This window comes from Hippopotamus amphibius, chromosome 1 (genome assembly GCF_030028045.1).
Source record: "Hippopotamus amphibius kiboko isolate mHipAmp2 chromosome 1, mHipAmp2.hap2, whole genome shotgun sequence".
NCBI classification, from domain to species: Eukaryota; Metazoa; Chordata; class Mammalia; order Artiodactyla; family Hippopotamidae; genus Hippopotamus; species Hippopotamus amphibius.
In genome coordinates this window covers 70,226,437-70,240,966 of record NC_080186.1, presented here as the reverse complement: position 1 = coordinate 70,240,966, position 14,530 = coordinate 70,226,437, and the positions used below count along the sequence as shown (strand labels likewise).

General features: G+C 37.4%; 1 protein-coding gene across 1 annotated transcript in view; it reads left to right on the top strand.

Annotated features, from left to right (window-relative positions):
• The window catches only part of TNNI3K (TNNI3 interacting kinase), a 280,990-nt gene that overhangs the window by 188,166 nt on the left and 78,294 nt on the right, over nucleotides 1-14,530 (top strand). The window contains exon 21 of the mRNA XM_057716084.1: nucleotides 9,434-9,543. Within this exon, the coding sequence (XP_057572067.1) occupies nucleotides 9,434-9,543 (110 nt within the window). The remainder of the gene's footprint in view (nucleotides 1-9,433; nucleotides 9,544-14,530) is intronic.

Sequence of the window (14,530 nt, the reverse complement as noted above, 5' to 3'; positions counted from 1 at the left end):
CACTTTACTGCAAAAGCTCTTTAACCATTCTCCCTTTATTCTTCTCCTCCTATCCAATCTCTACACATCCACTAAAATGATATTTTAAAAACAGAAACCTGATTATGTCACCATTGCTTAAAATCATCCTACGGCTTCCCATGATTTTAGGATTAAATCTCAAAATTCTTAATATGTCCCGCAACACTCTACATGATTCAGTATCTCTAACCTTGTTCATATCATTTCACTTTCTGTGCTCCAGCCACTCCAAACCTTTCCTTGCTTTCTTGAATGCATTGCATTTCCTCTGGCCTCTAGGCTTTTACACAAGCTCAGTTTCTTTGGTAAGTGCACTTAATGGTGACTCCACGGAGATTACTGTGAGGATCAAATAAGATGATTTTGTGACTGAACTTTGTAAATTGAAATCTCTCTGCAACTGTAAGATGAAAGATAAGGGCAAACTGTAATACAAGGTCAAGGCTTCCTATGATTCTGTGCTTGAGTGGAATTCTCATTCTCCAGGGAGCCCATATAAAAACTTCAAAGTCACCCTTAACTTTTTTCTTTCCTTCTTTTCTTTCTTCTTTCTTTCTTTTCATTCTTCTTCCCTTCCTTCCTTCCCTCCAGCCTTCCTTTTTCACTTGTTTTCTTATTTTCAATCCCACTTTTTAAATATGTTCTAAATCTATCCACTTATCTTGCTCTCCACTACTACTTCCTTATTTCACAAATAGAATCCTACACAGTATCTTAAATGGCATCCTTGTCTCTAGTTTTGCTCACCATCTTTTTTTCACTAGTTGCCATTTCTATAGCTAGATGTAACTTTAAACACTCAAATTTGATTATCCCTTTACTTAAAGTCTTCAATGTATTTCCTTTGTTCTTAATATAAAAAATAATTTGTAATACAATCTACAAAGCCCCATAGTTATGCTTCTTCTTTCCTCCCCAGGTCTACCACCTGCCACTTGCAGCCTCTCCTCTGTGTTCAGCCACAGGGAATTATTTCATATCCCTAACATGACACATTTCCTCTCACTTCCATGTCTTTGCACATGTTAGTTGTTCATCAGACATACTCCTCCCTGCTCTTCATCATACAAACTCCAGTTTACTTTTAGGTCTTAGCTTTAAGTATTACTTCTTCCAAAAATATCTTCCTTAATTCTTCAATATTCAGTTAAGTTCAGTCTCCTCCATGCCCTAAGTTATCATTTATCATAGTATTTATCATATTTTACTCATACAGTTTTGCAATTTTCTCTACTCTGTTACCCTTTGCTAATTATAAAATGGATATTTCAAAAAGATAAAGATTCTCTCTCTCATGGGCCCTCAGAAATATTTACTATTTGGGGGGGGGATATTAAATGATAAAACAGTTAAAAGCCTTGCCTAAGAATAACTTGAATCCAATATCTCAGATATTAGAATTTATAGTACTTTATTGGAAAAAGAGTTTGTTTATGATAGATGCTGAATTTTTAAAATTTGGACAGTTACCATGCATCAAGAACTGAGATTGTTAATATCATTGCAGTGGTTAGGCAGTCTAGCAAATGTTCAGCAATAAATTATGTGAAGGATCAGATTCAATATAAGCTACATATTAGCCATTTACAATGAGGAACAAATCCATGACTACAGTGTGGGACAGGATTATCAATTATGGGAGTAGCAACATTACACATGGCTCATCCTCCTGGATTTAACAGAAGCCTATCTCCTGGGAGAAATATATAAATAGAATGCAAATATTAGCATTGTCTCCTATGCAAGTGATGAGTATGCCTTCAGAAGAACTTGAAGTTAGGGTCTCTTTTACATAGCATATGTTCAAATTAACCTTATAATCTCAGGTTTAGAAAGAATCAAAAAAGCCATCACATTCACCATCCCAAGGGTCACAAGATCCAATGCCCACAGGATCAGGGGAAGCAAGAAACTTCTTGATGCAGGACAATGTGATGTACAGGAATCACATGCTCTGACTCAGGGGACAGCTGCTCCCCATCTCCAGCCAAACAGTGCCGTGAAGGAAACATAGGGATGCTTGCTCACTGTTGCCATATCAACTAATTTCTGTGTGTTTGTTCAGAAATCTAAAGACTTTCAAATATTGGCAATTAACTCAATTTTTAAGAAAACATTTTTCAGGCTAAACAGACTTGGCATAAGTGTAAGAGCATGAGTCTTGCAAGACTTACTCAAGCTGCTTAACCAAACTATACTTCAGTACTTCGGTGTCGTTATTTTTTAAACAAGGATAATAGTAGGACCTGCCTCAAAGGGTTGGAATGGCAGCTGGCAATAGTAGGCACTCAATAAATATTAGCTATTATTATTATTATATTAAGCCATCCGTAAGTGCTCTTCTGGCCAGGAACTGTGTTAGAGAAAGAGGAAAATAAAGAGGAAAGGGGCATTCCTTTGTAGTGCAGAAGGGGCATTAGAAAAGTGCAGTCAGCAGAGTAAATCCCAACCAGAGGGAAGCACAGAGTGCAAAGAATGCTCCCTGCAGGGCTCTCCTGCCAAGACTGGTGGTGGGAAAGGATATCAGGGAAGGATTCTTAGAGCAGATGATACCTGAACTGCATCTTTAAAAGATGACTAATATTTAATTGGCAAATAGTGGGGAGATGGAGAAGGTGTCCTGGCAGAAAACAGCCTGGGCGAGTGCAGAGGCATGAGAGATTCACAAATCTTTCAGTAGGGATGAAGCAGAGAATACAAGGGAATCAGCAGCAAGACATGCTGTAACTGTAAAGCTAAAGCTACATGGTGAAGGGCCTTGTGTGTCAAAAATGGAAGTCACCACAGGATTTTAAGCAGGGCAGTAGTACAACTCTATTATCTTAGAATGCTGCCTCTTGCTACAAAGCAAAAGCTGGATTAGAGAAGTCTGAAACAGAGGCAAGAAAACCAGGTAATCTAGAAGAGAGAGGAGAGGCTGATTTTGAGAGATTTTAACTGGACTTGCCGATGTATTGAAGTGCAAGCACAAGGGAGAGGGAGGAGTCCAGGAGGACTTCCAGGCTTCTGGCTTAACTGGCAGGAGGATGATGAATACAGGAAGAGAGCTGATCTCTGACAGAAATGATGAGATTAGGAGGAGAAGGAGCCAAGTTATGAAGCCAAGCAGAGAGAGGAGAACCAGGCAAGATGAAAAAGGAGCTGGTATGACCTGGCAAACAAGACCTGTCCTGGATACATTTTAAAGAAAGAAATCAACACCTGCTTCCCAGATTTTCTTTCTCTCCTGGGCCTGTCTCCTCTGATATATCACGAAAAACTAAAGAAGAAATCTGGGATGAATTAATCCATCAGTCTATATTTTATCCAATCCCATTCGCTTATAACCAGGTATCCAATTTTGTGGATCACTTTCAGATTATAGTTTGGAGCCAAAGAAGAGAGCCTCTTATTTTCCCTTTGTTTTCATGTGTGATGCCATCTGGTTCACAGGGAGACTCAACTCGGTGTCCTGGGATTCCTACATGCCAGGCTCCAACTAAGTCTGGGATATGGCAGCAAATGAAGAATATCTGCCAATTTATTCTGGCCAGATTTTGGTGAAACTTCACACTGAGGCTTTACCTCAGAGTTGCAAACTGCGGTCCAGTAGTCAAATATGGCTTGCAGATTTTTTGTGTGTCATGTGGTTTTAAAAAACAAGAAGAGACCCAGTTATGTCACAGGGCTCATATATTTGTAGCCATTTTCATTTGCTACACCTGCTTAATATTAGAGGATTATGTTCTGCTCCATATATGATTAGAATCCTAAAGCATCTAATATAATAACCTCAAAGGGCATAAGCACGTTGGTGATGTGAACTGTGCTCTGACAAGTGATAGGAAAATAGGAGTGAACTGAAGTTCTGAAATCCTATGTTTGCTATGCTAATCCTTAACAGTTTATCACTGAGAAGAGTAATGTCAGCCAGTCACTACACAGATCACTGGAAAGATCAAATCGGTCCAATGGATGGTGATATTTCCATGAATATAGCTGATATTAACATTCCGATACTTCATTACGCTGACAAAGATTGCAATGAGAACAGACAATGGTGCAAATTAATCTATTCTTCTGACAGTCTGTAATGAGAATGGGATGTGGTTTAAAAAATTAAGCCATTCTTAGTACAATCTCAAGATTGCAATCTCATGGTCTCTCTCAGATGCTGTATGCTCTGGTGATACATCATTGAAAAGTGTCAGTTTAACAAAGAATGTGTCTTAGCTCTTGCTGTGATGGTAGAATGCATTTGCTTTGTCTCACCACAGCCCTGCCCATTGAAAACAATGAAGTAGAACCAACTGTGTTTTTTAGGACACATATACACAGAAACTAGAAAAAAAAATTCTGGCAATTTTATCTTAGTCAAAATTTACAAACAAAATATTGTACTTTATTCCTCTCATTTTTACTTTTATAAAACCTAAGAGAGGAAGTGGTAAGTTACTTTAGGAATTGAGAATCTAGCACTGATTTATCCATAAGCAATGTAAAGCTAATTAAGTTCACCATTGAAAGCTGCATAGTAATCCTCTCCACAACAGCCATATTGAGTTATAAACTGGGACCGATGACAGATAGGATGGTTTTTAGTCTTGTGATCTGCAGTAACTCGATGAAATATTTCATTCGGTATTCATACCCAAAGAAACCTAAAAGGTAATAAGATTTCTGGTCTAAACCGAATAGAAAATATACAATAATATTTTTGATATCTAGTTCTCTAGGTTTAGACTAAAAGGAATCAGTAAGAGCCTTAGATCTATACATACTAATTATAGCAACAATTACAGCTAACACTTGTTGAGCGCCAACAATGTGACAGATGCTCTATGTAGACTCTTTTAATTCTGACAATAAGCTATGGATCAGGTTCCGTCAGGATAAGATGTAGGCTTAACATCATACGCTAGTAAGAGGTATAGTCAAGACTTAAAATCATGGCTTCTTGTCCCCAAAGCCCATGCTTGTCACCATTACACTGTGCCCTCACTGCTTCATCTTACATTTAGAGAAATTAATACTCACAGAGGCAAACTGGCTTAATTAGGATCTCCCAGAGAGTTAAAAGCAAAGCCAGACTGAAAATTAGGCCTCTGGATATCCTAGTTAAGGGCATTTCTCAATATGCATACTGCTTCAGTTTATTGAAGCCTCTTCCCAAAATGTTTTGAACAAAAGATAGTATTATGGACTCAATATGCCAGCAGATCTCAATAATTTATCTAAGTATGTTTTAATTTCATATTAAACTAAACATTATATTCATTCTACAATGTTTCTTGATAGGTAGGTATTATGCTCTGTCCTAAAAACATAATAATGAGCAACATATTAACTGGCATTAATCCATCATTTTCATTCCTTTGTACCATAGGTATGTACTGAGTTCTTTAAACTGTGATCTGTGTTATTTCCAATGAAATCATATTTTGAACTATCACATTTATTGATTCATTCATTACATATCTATTTAATGCCTACTAATTGCCAGTCATTGTGCTAAGCACAGGAGACACAGTGGTGAAAAGACACAGTTCCTGACCTCAAGGAGCTTGTGATCTATTTGCAGAGACAAGCAAGTAAATAGGCAATTAAGTTTAATATAATACATGCTATTGTAGTACAGAGTGCTGTGGGACCCCATAGGATGGGCCCCCAGAGAGAGTTTGTCTCAGCTAAGACCTAAATGACAGTAGATGTGATGCAGGGAAAGAGGGCAGGGAAAGGGAATCACAGGAAAAAAGAACTGCATTTCAGAACTTATGATTGAACCATTAAATCAGTGAAAAATCCAGTAATTCACTTTATTATTACTCGTTCATTTACCAAATTTTTTGAAAAGCATAAGACTTCATTTTTTTCTGCCTATTATTTCTCACATAGAACGTTCAATACATTTTGAATAAGTGAATGAAGGTTAACACACATTGTATTGAATGCTTGTTCTGTTACTGGCCTCTTTTGAGAGACAACACTCACAATCTCCTTTCATATCTTTTCTTTTCTTGATAATGAAGAACTGGACTCCATAAATCAACACCGTGGTTATGTAGACCCTTAACGCTGACTCTCAAATTTCTGTTAATTTTTCTCATTCAGGATAATGGGAGTTATGCTCTAGAATTGTGCTGTCCGGTATGGAAGCCACTAGACATACATGGCTATTTAAATTTAAATTTATATTAATAGAAATTAAGTCAAATTAAAAATTCAGTTTCTCAATCACACTAGCCAAATTTTGAGTGCTTAATAGCCACATGCTACCATATTGCACAGAACAGAAGGACATTTTCATCATTACAGAAAGTTCTATTGGACAGTCCTACTCTAGAATCTAGATTATAAATTTGCCAAACTATTGATAACTATCTCAGGGTAGTACTGAAGAAATAATAGGCACTCAATAAAAAGTTATTGGTATTTTTCAAATGTATCCTTATTCTCTTTTAATAGCAAAGTTTTAGTTGTGAAAATGGAAACCAACGTTTACATAAATCATTTCACATATTTTATGTAGCAATCAAGGTAAAAATTTGATCAATGGGCTGACAGTCTTTTTCCTGAATCTGGAATACCAGAAAAGGTCCCAGCTGCTAGCGTAGCATGGCCACTTAGGCAAGACTGACAAAGCAGTCTCAGAGGTTACAAATTTCAATTCCATGACCCTTCACGTTGCATTGCCCACTTTCTGGCAGAGGTGCTAATGAGTAGTATCATTGCCAAGAGTGTGTAAAGCAAAAGGGAAAAGGAGATGCCAAGACCCTGCAGAATCTACTTTGAATAATGAAGAATTAAATATCATTCGTCTTAAACTGATTTTTCAGACACAGTGCCAAGAAGCAAACAAGTAACTTTATGTACTTGATATCAGAGTCTAAAAGAGTTTCAGAGGAGACGTTTGGCACCTGCATCTGAGTTTAAGTCACTTTATGAATAGTCCCTCCCTCCCCATTAGGGTATGTGTAATTAGTTTAAATGTGTTCACTACACTGGTTTATGTGCTTATAGCTGCACCAGCTCAGCAATATCCAAATGATCACAAGGTGAAAAAGTAAGTTAGAAGATCAATGATCATTAAGCATCAGTTTATTTGTTTGCTTATTTATTTACCTCATTTCAAAAAGAATTAAAAATAGTCAAGAGTAGCCACTGGAAGGAACCTAAGAAGCCTAGCTTTTTGTGACACGAAAGACATATTTTATAAGTCATGTTAAGTTTGCTAAATATGTTTTGAGAAGTCTTTTGTTTCTTTGTTTTCTTAGTGTCAGCAACTGTAACTCTACTTGAATGATAGTAGCCAGAAATGGTTAGATAATGTGATCATGCAAATATGTTACAAAGGGCCTTGAAGACAAAAGTGGGAGTGAAATTCCCCATTCTGCCCTTAGCCTGGAATCATTGTACCATTAGATGGCTGTTACAAGGAAATACTCAGATTCCAGGTGGGCAAAGGGCATGAACTCAAGATTTTAAATACAATAACTAATAAATATTTGGGAAAATATTAAGCCTCACTACTTATCAAAGAACAAAATTTAAATAGCAACAAATGAGCTGATATATTTACCTCTCATATTAGCAAAATCTTTTATAAAATGAGAAAACCTTATTCTGATGCAGGTATAATGACAACCCTCTCACACTTTTGTTATTGAGAGTATAAATTATTACAACTGTTTAGGAAAAGTTTTCATCAGTATGCATCAAAAGTCTTTAAAGTGGTTATGCCCTTTGACATATTAATTCACTCCTCAAAATATCATAAATGATCTGTGAAATTGGGAAAGTCATATTGAAAAACATATTCTTTGACGTGTTCACACCCAAATTTGAACAACCTGAAATTGAGAAATAATTAAGTAAATCACACTAAATGCAGAATCATTAAAAATAGGTTAACGTAGAATTTTAATAACATGAGAACATGCTTATATTTGATTTAGGGGAAAAAAGATTCCATAATTGTATATTGGACATGAGCTCACTGATATGAAGAATAATAAACAATGCTCAAAATATTTTAACAATTGCTTCGTCTGAATAATAGGATTTCATTCTCTCTAATTCTCCTAATTTTCTAGCCTTCTACGAAAAACAAGTATTAATTTTACATTTGGCAAAATTATATAGTAATTTTGAATGATCCATAAAGCAAAATGTTAAGTTGCCTTGCGCGTAATTTCACTGCATCTGCCAGATGTAGACCTATACACAGAATTTAGTTGGAGTAAACTTTGGTGGAAGAGTGGTAGCGGTTGTGGGTCATATCTCAAAAGCCATTAAGATATAGACAGATGATTGGGACATCACAGTGGAGAACACAGGAGGCAGTGTCCTGGAACTTTAGCCTCCCATGGGTGCAGAGCAATTTTTCAGAGGAATAAAAGAGCTTCGTATGTTGTTTACAAAGTATTTTCAATGTGGAGTAGCTGAAAAGGGCATGAAATCTGAAAAAAAGAGGCTATGCCAACTACTGGTTATATTAAAATTTTTATAAATTAAAAGCTAGTTATGTACACATCACCCACACACACACAACCCACTCACACAACACACACATAACAATAGCACCTACCTTGCACGCATGGCTTAAAAGGATTGAAAGAACTTATGTATCTACCATGATGCTTGATACATAACGTGGTCAATAAAAGTAGCTATAAGCTTGGTTTCCAAGGGAGTACAGAAATCACTGAATGCAGAACAGAAAAATAATCAGCAATCAGGAATCTCCAAAGAAGTCCCAAGAATCACAACATAGTGATGGAGCGTTTGAGATGAGCAATATTAAGACATCCAAGCAGGCAGACAACACTAGAGAGTTCAGTCAATGATCAATATTAGCTAAAATGATGGAGTATCCAACAGAGTTTAGCAAACAGTAACTACTTTATAAATATTAAAAGTGAAAATCCCAACATTCTTATAACCAGAAACCAGATTTAAGCTTTATTTTGCCGAAGTGATATAGGTGCTCTCAGCAGTGCAAAGTTCAGTGGTTCCTTGCCTGGCTGTGTGCAGTGTAAGCTCTTTAGCCTGGGATTCATGCATTATATAGGCTGGTCCAATCTACCTTTCAGTCTACATTACTTCCTAAAACATCATGTACATACCCTGTACTGCTTGCTATTTGTATTCTCCTTTGTCTGTTCCTTTGGTCCTATATAAATCCCCTCTGCTCACCATTTGTTGAGTGAACAACTGAGAAAATGAACAATTATAAAGATAAACTTATAGTAGCAAATTATCCACTATTTTGCTTAAGCATTTAAAAAAAAAAAAAAAAAACAGCATAGAGTCCTTTTTGAATCTCTGCTGATGTTTCCCAGATTGATTTTTAATGATTTTTGTGTTGCCTGTTCATATGTTTCTTGACATGAATATGTGAATTTCAAAACTGACATGACCATTTGGTTTGCAGCGGCTGCCGCAGCAGACATGGCTTACCACCACATCAGACCTCCCATCGGCTATTCCATTCCCAAGCCCATATCATCTCTGCTGATGCGAGGGTGGAACGCATGTCCCGAAGTGAGTAATTTTTATTTCCTCTTAGAAAATGTGTTATGGTCAAAATCTGTCACAAATAGTGTAGCTCCAAAGTCTCCTTTCAGTGTGTATTTTAAGACTGTCAAGGCAGGAAGACTGATTTGCCTTCTGCTCTTTAGTCTCTAATTGCCTCAAGAAGTCTGAGTATCTCACATTTCTTTGCTGCTGCTCTCTGATTCTGAAATGTTTCTCACAACTGATTAGTAAAAGAGAGACCAGGGTATGACAGATGACTCAGTCTCATCTCAGCTGCAACTTTATTAACTATGCTTGAGCCATACTTAGTCATTTTTTCAAGAAAGAAGTTTGGCACAAGATGGATTTGTGTGGGCTTTTCACCATGAGGCAGGCCTGAAGGCAAAGACCCCATGACCAGTGGTCTTCTTGGAGCCCTGGCTCAAGCAGGAGGCAGGAGGCAGGAGGCATGAGACCTGGTCCTAGTCCTTCTCTAACTCTCTGGGTGGCTGTGTGACAAAGTAACTAAGGGCATAGATTGAGAGTCCAAACAGAGGGATCAATATCAGGGAAGGAATAAGTAAAGTAGGTTATGTAACCAGTGAAAAAGAATTTAACATGATCATAGATCTGAGAGAGTAGAGGGGAACAGTCATATAATCCCAGGATGAAATCCCAGACCATCTGTCTGCAGGAAAGGATTCTTCCAAACCATACCAGACAGATTGCTGTCTACTTTGTTCTCACAGACTGACAAAAGGAGGAGATTTCACAACTTCTCTCTTGATAGCACAGTTTTATACAGCGTCTAAGAATCCCCCTGCCAGTATGTCTGGTGTCTTCTTGAAATCCTTGTGTTTTGACGTCAGCCCTCATTGATTTCTTCTGCTCTACGTGGAGGGAATTAGTTCACATTCTTCACACTGGAGATCCTCACACACAAAAGCCCAATAGCCCTTATTTGTCTGGTCCAAACCATCCTACTTATTGTTGTCCTTTTCTTACACAGCCTTGATTCTGATCCTTCCCAGACACTTCATCTCTCTTCAACAAGGGAGCAGATAAAGTAGGCTGTTGGTATCTCACCAAGGGAGGAATAGAATAAACCCCAGTCCAGATGTTTGGAAGGAGAAAGGAACTTGCCCATTCTTTTTCTAAAGGCAAAACCCAGACCAAGTCATTACCCAGTCCTGGAAGTATACATGAAAACTCTTATGAAGAAAAAGGAAGACAATTATGGAACATGGACTGAGTATCTCAGAAGAAAGAACCTTTCTCTCTGACCATTTAATTTGCCAGATTATATATTTATTTGTGTAGAATCTTCTCTCACTACTGGAATATTAGCTCCATAAAAGCAGGGAGTTTTCTGTTTGTTCATTTTGTTTTGTTTGCTGCTGTAACCTCCTCACTTAGAACTGTACCTAGTAGATGCTCAAAAATATTTCTTGAGTAAATGAATGAATATCACTATTGCTTATCTGTGCTTCCAATCCCCTTATCTGAAATTCAATGTTTAGAAAATTTTGTCTTGAAAATTACATGACAGGATAGTTTGGCAAAAGCTTTCCTTGTCTTTCAATATGAACCTCAGGCATATCTTCTAGGAATAACTGTGTCAGGAACCTAATCCAGAATTTCCTTCTCTCCTTGGTGTATGAACTATTCTAAAATATGCCATAACAATCAAGGGACTCCCTTTTGCTTTTATTAACTGACTCTTCGTGATTATAAATAAGACATATGGAAGTTTTCATTTCAAATAAAAGCAAGTCACTGGCACTTCTAAAAGCATTTTCGGGGTAGGATGGGTGCCACAAGTAACAGTTTGGAAAATGAGAAAAAGAAGCCAGAATAGGACCAAAGGAGAATACTATTAAAGATTAAAAATAAAAATAGTAAGAGGCCAAAAATTGAGTATTTAGTAGAAAAGTCTTATTGCTAAGCAGAGAAGCACAGGGTCTGGGCTCTGGGGGATGTGGTTTTCCCAGGGGAGGATGGGGAGAAAGTACAGTAGGAAAGCCAGGACTCTGACTGACTGGCTGGCAATATGTGTCCATCAGGTGAGTCCTGGTTTGGCTGTGGTATCCATCTCAGTATTATAAATTTGAGCCGCAAATATAAATTTGTATGTGACATGCCTAAGTCATCATTGCATTGCCCAGTAAGGTCTTCACCTAGTCAGTAAGCTAAGTGGTGAGGAGAAAGTGAACAATGGGCTAGTTTTCACTCTTTCCTTAAGTAATTATTTATTAAGTCTCTACTATTTATAGCCCCAGGGATGGGTGAGGAGATTCATGGAGATGTGCTCTTAATGGTGCTTAAGGCCTAGCCATTATATGGAGATTAGTAGAATAAACACATTAATGGTTTTATATTTACAAGCCAAGATGAAGGAAACCTAGATGAGAATGAATGCTAAAGGAATACCAGCAAGTGGAGAACAAAGAGAGCTAGGTCGGAGAAGGCTTTCTGGAAGAAGTGGTACTTGAGGTGAGATTAAAAGCATAAATAGGAGTTTGATGAATAAATGGGGTTGGTGAGAGAGAAAGAGTTCAAGCAAAGGGAACATGGGCAAATCCATTGTGAGAAAGGACACAAGGGAGAGACTTATTAGTTACTGGAACATTGTAGCTACTGAGGGGCTATACCAGACCATGATTTGAAACAAATTCATCTTTATATCTAAGACACTCATATCATGCTACCTGGTCATTTTTTGCTAGGTTATCAACTTCACTTCTCATTCTTTCTTTTATGTCTGTCTTTGCTTCATTCATTAAATTTGAAACACATTATTGTCTCCTGTGCATGTCTTTTTAGTCGAGACCCATAAAAACAGAAGAGGACAATGAAAGCACTAGCTTATTAGAAATAGAGGGTGCTGGTTGGAAAACAGTGAGAAGTGGGAAAAGGGTATGATAATTAGATGGGATCAGATTTTGGAAAGCTTTGGAAACCAGAATAGGGAATTTGAACATGAAATTATAGACAATTATATTTTGTCTCTAGAGAAGTGAAAGATATGATAAAAGTAATTTTCTGAAAAGTTCATCAGAGTTTGGTATGAAGGACTTATTCACTTAAAAATTGTATGTAGTTCCTATGGGGAGGCAGGCACTGAATTATCTCATAGGGTGCACTGGAATAGCTAAGCATTATTTCTTAGTGTAGGTTGTGTATTACATACTACAGATTACCCTGGAATGTTTGTTAAAATGAAGGTTCTGGGGCCCTATTCTAAATCTACTGAATCAAAATCTCTGGGATGGACCCTGGGACTTTGCATTTTAACAGGTACCCCAGGTGATTTGTGGCCAATAAAGACAGAGAACTAGTAGGCTGAAACAGAAGAAAAAGGCATTGAAGTCAGAGCCTCTAGCTGGGCTGCTATTGCAGTAGTAATCCAGTTGATTACGACACAAAGACTACAATGGTTACCATGGGGATTCAGGAGCAGGGGTAAACCTGAAAACTACTTGAAAGGAAACATAACAGAAGAAGGCAAAGACTGGATTTAGGAAATGGATGACAGGAAAGAGTCCAGGAGAACTGTCATCACTGCCTTCTGAGTGAAAGCTAGTGATATTAGATATCAGGGACATTTTTGGCAGTGACAAACAAAGCTAAGGGCTCTGCAGTAAGATGAAAGTGCTTAAAAATAGGAAAAGGGAAAAGAAAGATAGTTACATAGAAAAAGAGTAAGCTGCTCTGAGAATGGACTGGAGGACACGGGGTTGGGGGGGCAGGGGGCAAAGGGGAAACTGGGACAAAGTGAGAGAGTAGCATAGACATATATACACTACCAACTGCAGTGGGAAGTTGCTGTATAACAAAGGGAGATCAACTCGATGATGGGTGATGCCTTAGAGGGCCGCGACAGGGAGAGTGGGAGGGAGTCTTGGGAGGGAGGGGATATGGGGATATATGTATAAATACAGCTGATTCACTTTGGTGTACCTCAAAAGCTGGTACAAAAGTGTAAAGCAATTATATCCCAATTAAGAGCTTAAAAAAAAAAGAGTAAGCTGCTCTACAAAACTGAGGGAGCTGACAATTAGAATACAGTAAATGTATTGTGCAAGAAGTTGGCATTGGATGCTCTTCTCACCTTCAAGGTGCTTGACAAAATGAAATGGGATCAGGGGAGGCAGATGGCTCAAGCAGAGAGGGGAGAGGAGTTGGAGTTAAAAGCAAGAAAATTTTGAATCCAGGGAAAGAAGAAAAATAATAAGTTTAGGGACTTTTCAAAATAAGAAAGTTGTCTTTTGCTAGCAATTCTGAATAGGAAAGAAAACAGGAGATAGGTGGGTATGTTAGCAATATTTACATTGTTCTAATAGTTTTTACGTTTTATAATATTGCCACATGTAGATATAAAGATATAGAGACTTAGATATAGAGATAGGGGAAGTGAAAGTTAGTTGCCTTTGCAACCTTTTTTCCCACTAGAGAATGTGAAATATTATAGTATTCTATACCATGAAGGTATGCTTTCAACATTATACTAGGATATTCCTAATAAAATTGAGTGTACCTCTATCTTTCAAATAAGTGTTGCTTTGAATAAGAAATGCTTATTCTACTATTGCTCTTAAGTCTAGCATTAATAAAGACATTGAGTTCCTGTGCACAAGGAGGAATACTCACACCAAACAGTACGGTAGTACCATGCTGAACTCAAGAGCTCAGGCCTTGAAAGCTTTCATGCTAATGGGTTATTTATTTTTCAAAGTCTTAAGTGAATAACAATTGACAATAAAGCTTGTTAAAATTCCTTTTGTTCTGGAGCTATTGTGTTGATTTTGAAGCCCCATTCATTCCAGCGTGATTGAAGTCGAGATCTCCACCTAGTGGATTTATAAGATTTTACAGATTTTACAGAAATGGCTCACTACCTCTGGAAATCCTTGATTTTTTTCTCTTAGGGAAATAACAGGTTTCAAAGACTTTTACTTAGGATCTAACATAATTGTCAACAGAACAATCCACAAATGGTTGAAATATGCCAACA